Source organism: Micropterus salmoides, unplaced genomic scaffold, assembly GCF_014851395.1.
Source record: "Micropterus salmoides isolate LMB-PRFRI ecotype aquatic unplaced genomic scaffold, ASM1485139v1 Ms_hic_scaffold_8, whole genome shotgun sequence".
Classification (NCBI taxonomy): Eukaryota; Metazoa; Chordata; class Actinopteri; order Centrarchiformes; family Centrarchidae; genus Micropterus; species Micropterus salmoides.
Genome location: NW_024044570.1, coordinates 26,175,967 through 26,189,840, shown reverse-complemented (window position 1 = coordinate 26,189,840; position 13,874 = coordinate 26,175,967). Strand labels below are relative to the sequence as shown.

Here is a 13,874-nt window from a genome sequence, read left to right as displayed (position 1 = left end):
CAACATAAGATTCAAATTTTTCCATCACCACATAAATGCACCATCACTCGCTGCTCACACCTTCCTTTCCAAGCACGCAGGAGAAGCTACGATGGCCGACATGCTCTGTCGGCTCTTGTGCTAAATAATACATGTGGGCCTCCATTTGTCCAAATTTCTCTTCTTTTCTTACTTCTAATTAACCAGTCAACTACTACTACTAGTACTACTAACATTACTTCTTCTTCTTCTTCTTCTTTGAACTTATTCAACGTAATGATGAAACACGCTCTGAAGAGCTGTTTGTCCATTTGGGCTCCTGTAGAAACATGGTGGCGCAACATGGCGACCATGTAAGAGGACGATAGTAATGGCTCATTCTAAGGTAATAAAAACGTAAGGGTTCATTATGTATGGTCTTTATACACCACTGGAAACATCGTTATTGCATTTCTGTCAATGGATCCTCTTTAATATTAAACAATGAACCTTTAAGGGCTCAACACCAGAGTCCCCCAGGGCTCTGTGCTCAGCCCCCTCCTGTTCATGCTGTACACCCAGACTTCAGAGCAGTTTCTTCCCTCAAACTGTGAGATCCTCAGCACTCCGCTATGTAAAATAGCTTTATTTCTATGACCTTTTATTCAATCACGAGTCTACTGTATATCATTTTGTACATAGAACTTGATCTCGTTATGCAACCCTATAAAATGACAAAAAAATCCACCATGTACCTTGTAGGCCTGTATGACCAATTGTATACAAAGTCAATGGAAATCAAATCAATTAGCCCGGGCCTTTATGAGTCGAGTTCATAAACAGACAGGAGAGGAAAAAGGGGAAAGACCAGAGAGAAATAACAAATAAAAAAAGAGTTTCTGGTGAGATCAATTAGAGGCTGAGCTGAACACAAACACACACAAGGCTGCAGCCAACCTCTCTAATGGACTTCACCAACAGTCTAATAAGCAAGAATGAGGTGGAAATTTTGCTTTACTTTCTGTCTGAACACACCTTTAAAGGTGGTGGTTAATAGCCAGGGCTAGATGCTAAGTTAAGCTAACCAGCTGCCGGCTGTAGCCATATATTTTTTTAAATTAATAGATTTGTGTCTACATGGAGTTCTTATAGCCCAAGTCACAATAGCTTTGGAGAAGTTTTAGATGATGCCAGTGCAATACCAGTGAGAAATAGAGAAGGTGTGCTAGTTGTTTGCAGAATTAAATTTAGCTGTCTCTGCTGGCATACTAGTGGGTGAAATGAGATTTCCTTTCACCTGCTTATTGCACTTATAGCGAGGTAGGGCTGAATAAAGGGGCCGCTTTTTTTTTTTTTTTTAGCTCCCTCAAATGAGACGGAGTGTATAGAAACACTAGCTTTCTTCCGCAGGCAAAATTCCTCCCTTAGATAACTTTCGTTAGACCTGCTTTCTTTTGTGACAAGCTGACTGACAGATAATCTGACTGACGGATCGTGTCTTTAAAAGAAAGTGGGAAGTTGCCAAGCAAGCCCTGATATAGAAAAGCAGTCAGTGAGCTAAGGAGACAAGGTTATCCCGAACAGTAGAGAGATTTCAGCTGTGCATTTCCATCCACTTTATGATGAAAGACTGCTGTCATGTTAAAGATCAGATATCGGGTGGATCATAGAGATAAGGGGGAAGAAAGAGCCCACATTGGTGAGACATTTGTTAAGAGCCTGATAGTGCTGGAAAGGAAAAATGAAAGTCACTCTAAATCTCTAATGCTCATTTGATTATGTGCGCTTTACGTGTGTGCGTGGTGAGGAGCAAGTGTGGGTATAGCTAAACAGGGAGGCCCGTGGAGGATTCAGTTTTTGCTCACAGAAAATTCAACTTTTTCTTATTGCCTGTTTCAAATCTCACCAAGAAGGTGCGGGGGCGTTCTCTGCTCAGAACCGGGGAATGGATGCTGTAGGCAGGCAAAGCGAGGGATCAGCACAGAGAGGTGCAGAGGACAGGACACTTTTGTATCACTCACCAGGCATTCTTAGCAGCTTGTTGTCCTTTGTATTTGCTTGCACAGTAAGACCTTTGGCTGGTAATGTGCCTCAGCCCTCTATCACCAGAAAAAGCTTGTTCTGTATCTGTGTAGGTAGACTTCCAGCCCCTCCGGTTCCTATTTCTGAGATAATTTCTGCCTGCCTTTTGCTTTGGTGTATTCACTTGTACCGCCTGAAAGGTTTAAACACAGGTTAGCTGATAAGGGCAGAAAAGTTGGAACAACTAATCCCCCACAGATAGGAGGTTTAAGGCTCCCGATGCTTTGGAATTTCATCCAGCAGCAGACAGTATGCAAGTGAGAACTGAGATGCAGCAAAGACAGCAACATTATTCCACCAATCTCTGCTGTGAATCACAGTAAAGACACACTTTAGCCACAGCTGGAGATAAGACCGCAAACAGAATCGACCCCCATTCCAAGGAGTAATGGAGCTGTCACTGGCTAAATCTGACTCCACGGTGACCCCCCTGGGGGCAATGATATGGCACCCATCCTTTCACACCAGGGAGCCAGCAGCAGAGTGAGGAAAGGGCCACACATCTCATGATAGCAGTCATCCTCACTGGAATGAGGAAAAATAGAGGTCATGGGAGAGTTGTGTGTGTGTGTGGGGGGGGGGGGGGGGGGGGCTCCATTTGTGGGTATAGTGAGAATCCCTGCAGAGAACATAACAGTGACAGAGAGAGGGGGGATGACACTGATGTTCATGGTGGGATGCTGAAGCGATTGTTGATGCCTGGCTGGAGCTGATGAAACCTGCCTCTATAAAATATGAGACATTTCTGGTCCTCTCATGCAGTGTAAAACAAATTAAATTAAGATGGCAACACAAAATTTTACTTAGTGATATCTCACCGTGTAAGTTCTGTTTACTGCCTGTTAAGATCGCATGCATTCCCAAGACGCAATAAAACGTACCCTATGGCATCAAGGTGTGATGCACGGCACGGCAATCTTGCATCCAGTCTAGAGACTCGGCTCCAGTAGCCTGTGTGGTCTCTGGAGGGGTGAGACATGCATCCTCATTCAGCCTCTCGCTGCTCTCCATACATGGCGCATCTCCAACTCTGAATCCACTTCGGCTCTGGACACCGGCGGCAGCGCTCGGCTCTCTCTTTCTCTCTCGCTCGCACGCACACACACACACACACACACACACACACACACACACACACACACTCCTACTTTTACAAATGCAGCGCAGACGACTGGACCGGACAGAGAAATCCTATCTGATCGAGCGCGTCCATGGTAAGGCAACACAAATGTGTTTTTCATCCTGTTGTGCATTTTACGCGCAGCGAGCTGTTATCTAACAAACAAGATGCTCTGATCTGACAAAGAGTATCATAGCAGTGAGAAGATGAGGAGGAAAATCAGTAAATGTGCCAACGATTTCTCCTCACAGCTACTTAAAGTGCGCCCGCGGTACTCAATGGTGAGTTTATAGTGACCTTACTTTTATCGGCTGTGGTTTTACTATAATAAGCTACTTCGCATTGGCTTTGTTTTGTGGTGATCCAATCTGTTAATTTTATTATCCTAACATTATTAAAAGAATAATACTGTTGTTTGTTAAGTGATAACCCCGATGTGTTTTAGATTGAATTTCTATTATTATTCTATTATTTCTATTGGAAATTTTACAGTATAAAGGATGCTAATTTACGCTCTCCATCGCTGTTAGTGCCACTAAGACTCGCACTACTGTATCGTGTAGATTTAGTTCAGAAGTTGCGGGTCTCTTATTCCTAATCCACCCATTTCATCGTCCATTCCTTCATTTCATCATCACTAAACTTTACATTATTTTCTCACTTTAACAACGCGCACTTTTTCTCTCTGTGAATGAACTAAACAGTCAGTGACAACAACTTACAGGGCATCCTTTAAAGGAAACATATTCACCACGGACAAGATCAGATGAAGTGCTGACCTTTTCCTTCATTCTTCCTTCCTCTCGTCTCAGTGCATTTACTCGCGCGCGCGCGCATGTGTGTGCTGGGGGAATCATGTAGGACAAGATTCATCTTCTCTCCTCTGTTACCCGGGGCCAGATGCAACTCCACTGCGCGCTGCAGCGCTGTGCTCTCCGACGGTGGTACTGTGTGTGTGTAGTGTTGTTTTAGAGAGAGAACGAGAAAGATGGATGGGGAACAGAGCTAACTGGAAGCGTGATGCTCTTTGTTGCGATACTGTTGCTCGACTCTCTGTTTTCGCAGGATTGATCATCAGGCCTTGCCAATAAACAGCCTCACTCAGAGGATCTGTGAGCACACTGAGGTGCCTTAATAGAAAAATCTTTGGCACTGTCACATCCCTCAATCACTTGCATCGCAAGTCTCTCAGTCCCACCCTCATCACTAACCTCATTTGTTGCCTTTATTCTCCACAGAGACAACTGCCTTTCCTGCACCATGCACAAAAGTCATTATCTCCAACACTTTTGCTGCTAGCTATGTTATCTCACCAGCAGTAACACTTGTGCTCACTGAATTTACAAGTCAAATCTGCCAGAGGTGCGTGCACCGCACAGTGTAATCTTTGGTTGATCCTGTCCCTGAGGTTTTTAACTCCTATAAGCACTGTTATTGTATGAGGGATACAAAAGCTGAGACCATCTAAAGCTCACAGTCACCTTCCAACTGTTGACAGAGTGTCTATTATTCCTGGCGTGAGTCCCCATGTGGGAGGAGTTATAAGCCAGGGAGAAAGGAGGACTTGCAAATCAAATTGCTTTAATCCATTGGAGCATCTGTCTTCATTCTCCAGAGGGCGGCAGGGTGTGTAGCAGAGGAGCACTGAGCCCTGATCACGACTGGAAAGGAAAACAAAACCTGTCACTGAGGAATCAAATGATGTGCCTTGGTCAGCCAGCTGTGCAATACATGTAGGGTATGGATGGCAGGACTGTCAATTTTCTATTTTTCTTAAGTGTCAGAGATGGTAAGAAGCTTGGTCAAAGTCTCCAATTATCTGCAGTCATTCGTGCTTATATTTCTCTGCCTTTTCATCCATCTCTCTTGTCCTTTAACAAACGCATAAACAAAACAAGCAGCTTTAAAGTTGTTCAGAAACACGAGACAAACATTACAGTGTCCCTGTTTCTGTCATCCTGTCTGCTGCCAGAAAGAAACAAAGTTTCTCCCCCGGATGAGTTAATTCTGCAAATGCTGTTTTTTCAAACAGAATGGCTCATGATTTCAGCTCGATTTCTTTTCCCCTCACCCACGGAGTAAATGTCTTTGGTTTTGCACTGTTTGTGATTAATGGAACATCAAAAGCCGATCTCAGCTCAGTGTGATACATTCCTGAGGACATGGGTCTACCAGGGACACATAAACATCATTAATGAACAAGAGGCAGACTGGAGAGAGACAGAGTGACAGAAAGAGGGTGAGGAAGCAAACAGGAAGGTGATATTTATTTTTGTCAGTAATACGATGTATATTTACCTGTGGTTTTGATGATGATTGCCTCCACGCAGCCACTTTTTGAGTGATGGAGACACAATTTGCACCCAGGATCTCATGCGATTACCTACCATCAGTTTGGTGCATGCAGGGACAAATGGATGGCAGCACCTTTTTTTTTCTAAAAATCCATTTGGAAAATCACATCTCCCTTTGCTCTTTCATGCCCAGTGGCAAAGAACTCGGAAGTGTACAAAGGAAACTTATCCACTCATGTGAAGACAGCTATATTTATCTGGGTATGTAACTCTCTGCTGGGCTTAGAGGCTTAATTACCCAGAAGAGAGGAAAGCAAAAATGAAATGCAATTATGCAAGCTTGTGCACGGTATCCTGAATAGTGGAGCTATTATAGATAGTGACATTGCTGCCACCATTTCCAAAAGTCTGACCTTTGAGTCGTGTTTTCCTGCAGAACAAATCTTTGGATCCTTTAGGAGACAAATCCCAAACCTTTAAACTGTTTATTCAAAGCATTTAAGCTTCTTACGTTGGAAATGTTAAAAGGTGCTGTCTGTTTCCTCTGCTTGGAGAGAGAGAGAGAGAGCAACCTTTTCTTGAATCTGTGTTTTTTAAAGAAACACTGCATATGTTCTTTTAATAAATAGTTTGACATTTAATGTTTGATAAATACTCTTGTTTAGTGGCCTGCCTTGCTAGGACACAGCAAGCCTGGCTCTGTCCAAAGGTAACAAAACTTGCTCTCACTACAATCCTCCCTCTTTAGAACAGTCTATCTTTGTAATAATCCTGAATGAAAAATCCATTGCTGGTTTGGATGGACCGCTGCACACAAACTCAATCCTCATAAAGTCTGTTAAGACTGGGGGCCAATCTGCTGGGTCATTTGGTGGAGTAGCAACTGTTCCATTAGGGTCTGAGATGCTTGTATCTGATGCTGGCTGTACATATCTCTCTGTGCTCGTAGTGGTTGAGGCTGAACATTGATCAACTGTGCTTGTACTGGCTTAAGATCTGGCATCAACTCTACTGACAAACTTAAGCACCTGTAAATTATAGATAACAATACTTGCTAGATATAAATGCTATCAGCTGCATCAGGCCCATTCACAATGGCTTGACTGAATGCGTGATGTTCACTATTTACTGAGAGATGTCCATATATTTGCCAGCCTGCCCCGCTAATCAATGTGAATCTACTGCTTTCCATCTTGCATTAGTCTAGAGTTTTAATGCTATGCGCCTATGAGCAGTGCCATCACATCCGTGTGTGATATTGACTGGTCTGTGCAGAGGTTGCTGCTGGAATGCGAAAGTTTAATTTTGTGCATGCGCATAAGAATGCATGTTCACGCCTGATGTGGTTGTCTTTTCCGAGCTGCACTTTATACACACAGTCGCCTGTCTTTATCAAACGTAATAAATAGTTGTATTTCATTCATTCATTCAACAGTATTCAGACACAAAGGCTGGACAGCAACCAAAACACATACAGACCTGTCTAGCAACGCCTCTTAACTCCCCAATATAAACACAAACTGTCACTTTGACGCTTTTCTTTCAGTATGGTGAAAGAAAAGAGATATAACGTTGTATTTAGTGAGCTTTAGAGGTAGGATGCCTTTCGTGTTGTGGCCTTTGGACAGTTCCAGGCTAGCTGTTTCCCCCTGTCCCTGGTCCCTGGCTAAGCTAAGCTAACTGACTGCTGTCATATTAACCATAAAGACATGAGTGGTATCTTTTCATCTAACTCTCAGCAAGAAAACAAATAAGGATATTTCCCAGAATGTTTAACTATTATTATATTATATCAGTAGAAAACACTGTTGCTACTGAAATTGTAGGAAGAAGGTTCACATTCTGCGAGGGAGATCTGGATGGGAAATCTTAATGGAAAATATTTTACCCTCTGCTGTCTAAGCGCCCTTGAGAAAGAGTCCTAACTGCACCAGTAAGAGCTGCTCACTGGCCATCAGTAGAGGGCTGTAGGCTTAAATGAGTGGGAGATGCACATGTATGAAACTGAAAAAATGCATCAAAATGAAATCTCATTGTGTTTGTCTCTGTGCCTCCCTGGCGGCGTCAGCGTGAAGGATGTAGAGCCAGAGGGGGGGGCAGGATGGAGTGCTCCTGGAAGACGGTGCTGCTGCTGGTCTGTGCGTCTCTGGGGGTCCAGTACACGGCCATCCGCACCCTGAGGGACTCGCTGTCTGGACCCTGTCAGGGAGCTTACCGCTGCCAGACCAGACACCACAGAGGTACGCCTCGACAGCCAGTCAAGATTGTCCCACATTCACTGTACTGCCTCGCTACAAGAAGACATAGCATGTATAGCTGCTGCAGTGTACAGATGTATGCTTATATTTATTGCATAAGTAACACAAATACCTTGAGATGTATGTGTATTGTTACAGACTTTGGTTGTACAGCACCGGCAGAGGGCATGCACCGACACACATTCAACACCTGATTGGTAATGTTAGTAATATCGATAATATTAGTATTATCAGTTTGGAGGAAAGCCTCATGCAAAGAGATTTAGCTCAGAAAGAATCAAGAATCAAGCTGTGGCAACACAGTGTGACTGAAGCAAAAGAAAAAGAAAAGCAGATCATTAAATGAGGGAATTCCTAAGAAGTATGAAGGGTAGAGAAATGAAATATGTGTGATTCGTTTTACAATTATCCTCCAATTTATCTCCATTAATCCCCCCTCACAGCACAGCTGTGGCTTGCCGCCGCCGCGCTCCTGCGTACAAAAGTAACATCCACTTTGCAATCAACTCCTCATCAGCAGTAATTACACGTTAGCTATTTGTGCTATATTTAGAGATCCGCCATTTCATAAACCCCCTCGGTAACCACCGGCAGACAAGCTACTTACTCATGCATGTTTACCCTCTAAATTATTTAGGCTTTATTGGCTTGATTCAGTAGTTCACTTTCTCTTGGCTTGGAGTTATGTCGAAAACTGACTCACTTTCACTTTTATGAGCTGAAGTAACTCCTGTGAAATTAGTTTGATTCCTCCTTTTTCACCAGAATTTGAAAGTAGGAAACTGCTTAAGCAGGTTGTGTAACGTGTTATTCAAAGCTGTTGTTTAGCCTGTTCTTAGAAAACGTGATCCATTTGACGTCAGAATCAGATCATATGAGTTGAATGTAAAGCATTTGACTTTTTTGTTTCTTTCTTTAAGACTCCAGGTGGAGAGCTTTGTGCGAAGACAGTTGGATGCTCGACGAGTCGCCTCGCAAGCACATCCTGCTGTTTGCCACCACGCGCAGCGGCTCCTCCTTCACCGGGCAGCTCCTCAACCAGCACCCAGGGATATTCTATGTGTTTGAACCTCTCTATCATGTCCAGCAAGCCTTCACCAACTCCAGCAGCAGGCTGCGTCGCACCCTGGATCGCAGGGCCTTACTCGGAGCATACAGGGACCTCCTCCTCAATCTGTACACCTGTGACCTTCACTTCATGGAGAATTACATCCGTCCAGAGCCCCAGGACCATGTCACAAACTCCTTCTTCCGCAGAAGCTCCAGCCACGCCCTTTGTTCCCGTCCCGTGTGCATGGAAGGAGGAGATGTAGCGGCGTCCGATCCGCCTGATGAAACCTGGTGTCCTAAGAAGTGTGGGGCCCTCAACCTCACCTTAGCCTCTATGTCATGTCTGTCAAGAGGACACGTAGCCATAAAGACTGTGCGGGTCCCTGAGGTGGGGGACCTGCGGACCCTGACAGAAGATCCACGTCTGGACCTGAAGATCATTCACCTGGTGAGAGACCCCAGAGCCATCCTTGCCTCACGCATGATGGCGTTTTCAGACCAGTTCCGTGCCTGGAAAATATGGAACGTGACAGGACGGCAGCCTCGATATGTGGACCTGTCGCAGATCACCAGCACCTGTAAGGACATGGTGGCCTCTGCAGAAACAGGCCTGCAAAGACCGGCATGGCTGCGGGGACGCTACCTGCTGGTGCGGTACGAGGACCTGGCGTTCAACCCGAAGGACAAGGCCACTGAGATCTATAGATTTATGGGGCTGGAGATGGAGGACAGTGTGCGGATGTGGATTGCAAAGAACACCAACAGTAACGCTTCGTCTCCGTCTGAGTGGAACTACAGGTACTCCACCACAAGAGACTCCAGAGCCACAGCAGAGAGCTGGAGGCTACGTCTCGGATTTGACATTGTGAGGACTGTGCAGAATCTGTGCAATGACACTCTGGCTCTTCTGGGATACAAGCAGGTTCACTCTGCAACTGAACTCAGAAACTTGTCCCAGAGTTTGGTGGAACACAGAACCTTTCAACCAGTCACATGGTAGATTTGGTAAAGGTTTTTAAAAAAATCTGTCATATTCATTTCTGCTGACTTTCCTCTCTGTCATGATGCTGATAAAATGAATGTAATTAATCTTAATTTGTAATAATGCCTAAAGTAATTTAATATCACTTGTATTTTAATTTTTTATTGTTTTGTTAAAGATATTAAGTGCCAAATTTCAAGCGTGTGAGTTGCTAGTCAATACTGCTGTATTTGTTGATGAAAAACTCTTCTTGTACCTGTAGAGCAAAACACAGCATCCTGAAATGATCACTAGGTTATCATGCTGTTTTTTTTTTCATCATTCAGTTTTCTCATCATTTCAAAAGACACTTGAAAGAGTCCAGGTACCATTTCAGAGTTAATCTGACCTTTAATCAGACAAAAAGTGATGTCAGTGAGACACACAGGAAGCGAGGGGGATTTATTAGTTAAAAAAAAAAATGAAAAGAATAGAAATTATAGGGCTTGCCCTCCAAGCATCTCTAATGCATCTAAGAAAAGGATTAAAATGTCACGTCGTAGGTAGAAAATCTTCACCGGTGCAATCTTCTGCAGAGTACAGCAGCTCTAATTTCTACGTGAAGATGTTGAGAATATGAGACTAAATGTTTTTTCTTTACTAAAAACGCTTATTTACAAATACTGTAAAAACTGTTACAATGCAAGTGCGCAAATGTTATGTACTGGATGTGTTTGGACATTTTTGTCAGTGTAACTATACCGTTTATATTTTTTAGACTTTTTAAAATAAATTATTCATATGTAAGTAATACATGTCTACCACGCTACTGAAATCTTCTTGCAACCACGTTTTTTTTATGTGTTTTTTTATTTCTTCAATCCTGAGAGGCAGGCAGATAAGTGTTTGAGTTTTAGTACTAAAAACAGAGAATGGTGCAAATTCATTGTCTTTTCTCTTCTAATCCCTTTGGTTTACAATTCATTTGGTTTGTCTTTCAGCCAAATTTCTATCCGTTTGATGTGTCTGTAGTGACAGATATGTTTTTGAACACACTGCTCACACTGTGTTTCATTTTGAGTAAGCTTTGAACCTAAAAGAGTAATACCAGGATCATTCAGCGGCGGTCTGCAGTGGAGTATGGTCAGAGATTAGACAGCTGCAGGTTCTTTGCCAGTTCCACCATTTGAAATTAGTCTTTGTGTCTAAACAGAAAAAAAGATGCGTGCCATCTCCAGACACCAGCCCATTTATTTCCACATAGAGCTGCTCTCTTGAGATAAATGCTTGAAGTAGTTTCTGAGGAAGAACTCGTAGCATGAATCATAGCCGAACCATTGATTGACTGTGATTTTCTTGCCTTTCAAATGCTTGCATTGCATTTTCCTATGGAGGCTGCAACTGTAGCCCGCTGGGAGCTATGAGCTTTAATGGTTATGCCGCTGAAGAAAGCCACTCCAGAGTGAAGGAAAGTATGCAATTTGAGTGGAACAGTCACACTGCTCTGTGAGCATTATTAAATCTGAGGTAAAATTGTCCCTTTAACAAAGTATTTTTAGACACCCAGTCCTCCTTCCTATAAAGCTGCCCTATAGCTGCTGACACCAGGGATATCTCAGCGCAGCCCAAAGAATTGATCTACAGATCCAGCTAAGGATTTAAGATGCATGGAGAAAAGAGCGGCCGTCTTTCTTTGAACTTAATCTGCACAGCTACACAAACTGGCCATAAAGCAAAGCTTTATGACACCCGTGGAGATGCGGTTCATCGTTTTTTCCATCCCCACCCTGACACGCAAAGCTGCAAGTGGCCTGAGTCAGCCATCAGCTAATTACCCATTTCTTTGCACTCAATACTGGCAAACGCTTTCTGTCTCCTTAATTGTGCTGACAAATTTAGGTCTTATCAATACTTACAATACAAATATGAGGTGCATGCTGATATTGGGAAATGGAAAATAGCACATTGTTAATCTACACCAGTGGCTCCCTAACCTTTGTTAGACATATGCCCACCACAAAGTCCTTTAAACATTATCCATTGTCCTTAGCTGTCTGATTTAGCAGTTATACTTTGAGCTAACTATTTCAACATCACTTTAAGCTCTTAAGACTTCTCTGTGTTCTTGCTAAATAGTTTTCACACAGTCTGAATGTTACAGCTGACTCAATATGTGGATGAATTTCTTTTTCAAATAATATTTTCCATTTTATCACAATCGTTGAGTTAGTCCACAATTTTTCCACATACCCTCGGGGAACAGAAGAACATCCTGGGCTACACTCTCATAGCTGGACATATAAAACAGGTCAGAGGTCAGAGTAGATGCAAGAGGAGCTCACACATTAATGAAACAAAACAACATGCTCAAGCAAAGATGTCCAAAGGTTTAAGTAGCCACATTGGTTTGTGGTCATTTGGACAGAGGCCACGCTGACATCTGTTACACTTGACAGCTCCTGGGAAGCAGGGCGACACGTTGACTTACCTCTTTTTGCTGTTTTTGGAATCAGCCATGTTGTTTTCAGATGTTCAGTTTTATTTTATTTTATTATTCTGTTTTATGCATCATCCTCTTGCATCAGTGATTTGCATGTGTATGGATAACAGAAAAAAGGGAGTGGTTTACTTCAAAATCTAAGAGATTTTTCTTAGCATAAGCTCAGCACAATAAAGTAAAATAGCATGTTACATTTCAGTAAAGATGGAGGCTTGCTGGCAGAATGAAGATCACCCTCAAGCAGAGAGGTTTAAGGTTCAAATCCTGAGAAGGCAAGAATCTCCACGACTGTACTCTCATCTACACTGTGAGCTGCAGCAAGCAAAATGAGAGTTTTCCTGCAGGGATCAATAAAAAATCACATTCATATACAGCAGCAACGAATATTGTGTTTATTAGATTCAAACACAGCAGACACGTGATTTCTTCTAATTGTTTCCTTTGCTTCAAAATGGTGCACATCAGGAATAGCCAAACATATATGTTTTTTCCCCCCTCTTTATCTTTATTCAAGAGCATGGTCTTTCAATTTGAGAGCACTGATTTCACTTTCAGATTTTTTAATGCTTTTCTGCTGCCTGTGCACTCAAATAGCCCCTGCTTGTGTTTAGATTTGCCCTGCCTCTGCTCAGACTGTATGCTTGCACCAAATATGCTTTGATTATTTTCTCCTCCCTAATCGTTTCACCTGTGTCTCGTTATCTCCTTCTCACTAGGGTTTTTAATTTATCTGTTCCCCTCACTCTCTGCCAGTTCGTCAGTATCTTTTCACTTACGTACGTTCCAGCCATTTTCCTAGTGTTTGTCTCCCAGTGGTTTTTTGTGTTTCGCTTGGATCCTTGCCTGTACCCTTTGGACTTGCTTGCCTTGTTGAACTGCTGGTGGTTATGACCCTTGCCTGGATTTTAGATTTTGTTCTTAGCCTTCTACCTGTTGGATTTGTTTGCCTGTATTGGACTGCTTCCTGTTTTTTTATCTTTGCCTCCTCACCTCCACCACTCAGTAAGCCTTTTGTCCCTGTTTCATCGTTTAAATAAATCACTGAACTGTACCTGCTTTGCCTCAGATGTCTGCTACTGGGTCCATGCCTTTGTTATCCAGCTACCCTGCTAGCATTTGTGACACAAAATTGACTCAAAATTCATTAAAATTGTTCACTTCTGGTTTAAAAGGCCATTTTGCTTCCTCAATAACCCCCCAAACCACTCAAAAATTGTCCAAATCAGCCAAGCAGTTGCTTAAATATTGACCTTATCTGTTATTATGCTAATTAATGCTTATTATACAAATTGCAAAAATGGCAAGAATCCAGCAATTTCTACATGCTGGGGCCCCAGACTGTACATTTTAGCATAAAACAATGGTCTCTTTCGGCTGGTAAATAGACTATACAGTTTGAGCAGCAGAACAAAGGGACTATTTGAGTGCAAGGGCAGGGTTTGAAGGAAAGCGTTACAAAATCTGAATGTGAAAGCAATGACTCATGCTCTCTCAGATTGAAAGACCATGCTCTTGAATAAAGATAGGGGGAAAAACAATACAACTGTGGGTCACAGGCATCAAGGAGCAGAAACACAATATGAACCAGCTTCCAACAATATTTTTTGCACCCTCTTGACCTTCCAGCTCCACTGATGTGGCAGTGTTGGTC

General features: G+C 42.9%; 1 protein-coding gene across 2 annotated transcripts; it reads left to right on the top strand.

The window, feature by feature from the left end:
• Positions 1–3,017: 3,017 nt before the first annotated feature.
• On the top strand, positions 3,018–13,274 carry si:ch73-62b13.1 (uncharacterized protein LOC100002270 homolog). 2 transcript variants are annotated; one of them, XM_038706999.1, is made up of 3 exons: positions 3,018–3,254; positions 7,523–7,694; positions 8,633–13,274. In XM_038706999.1, exons 1-3 carry the CDS (start codon positions 3,252–3,254, stop codon positions 9,760–9,762), a joined length of 1,305 nt encoding a protein of 434 aa, XP_038562927.1. In that variant the 5' UTR covers positions 3,018–3,251; the 3' UTR covers positions 9,763–13,274. The 2 variants fall into 2 exon arrangements, with proteins under 2 accessions (XP_038562927.1, XP_038562926.1); XM_038706998.1 differs by lacking the exon at positions 3,018–3,254 and adding an exon at positions 3,279–3,441.
• Positions 13,275–13,874: the final 600 nt, after the last annotated feature.

What these genes read in the sequence shown, in the direction of transcription:
- si:ch73-62b13.1 (XM_038706998.1), top strand. Translation starts at nt 3,367, where the DNA reads ATGAGGAGGAAAATCAGTAAATGTGCCAACGATTTCTCCTCACAGCTA. An exon ending in TGCGCCCGCGGTACTCAATG is followed by an intron (nt 3,442 to 7,522) that starts GTGAGTTTATAG and finishes TGGCGGCGTCAG; the next exon opens with CGTGAAGGATGTAGAGCCAG. An exon ending in CCAGACCAGACACCACAGAG is followed by an intron (nt 7,695 to 8,632) that starts GTACGCCTCGAC and finishes TCTTTCTTTAAG; the next exon opens with ACTCCAGGTGGAGAGCTTTG.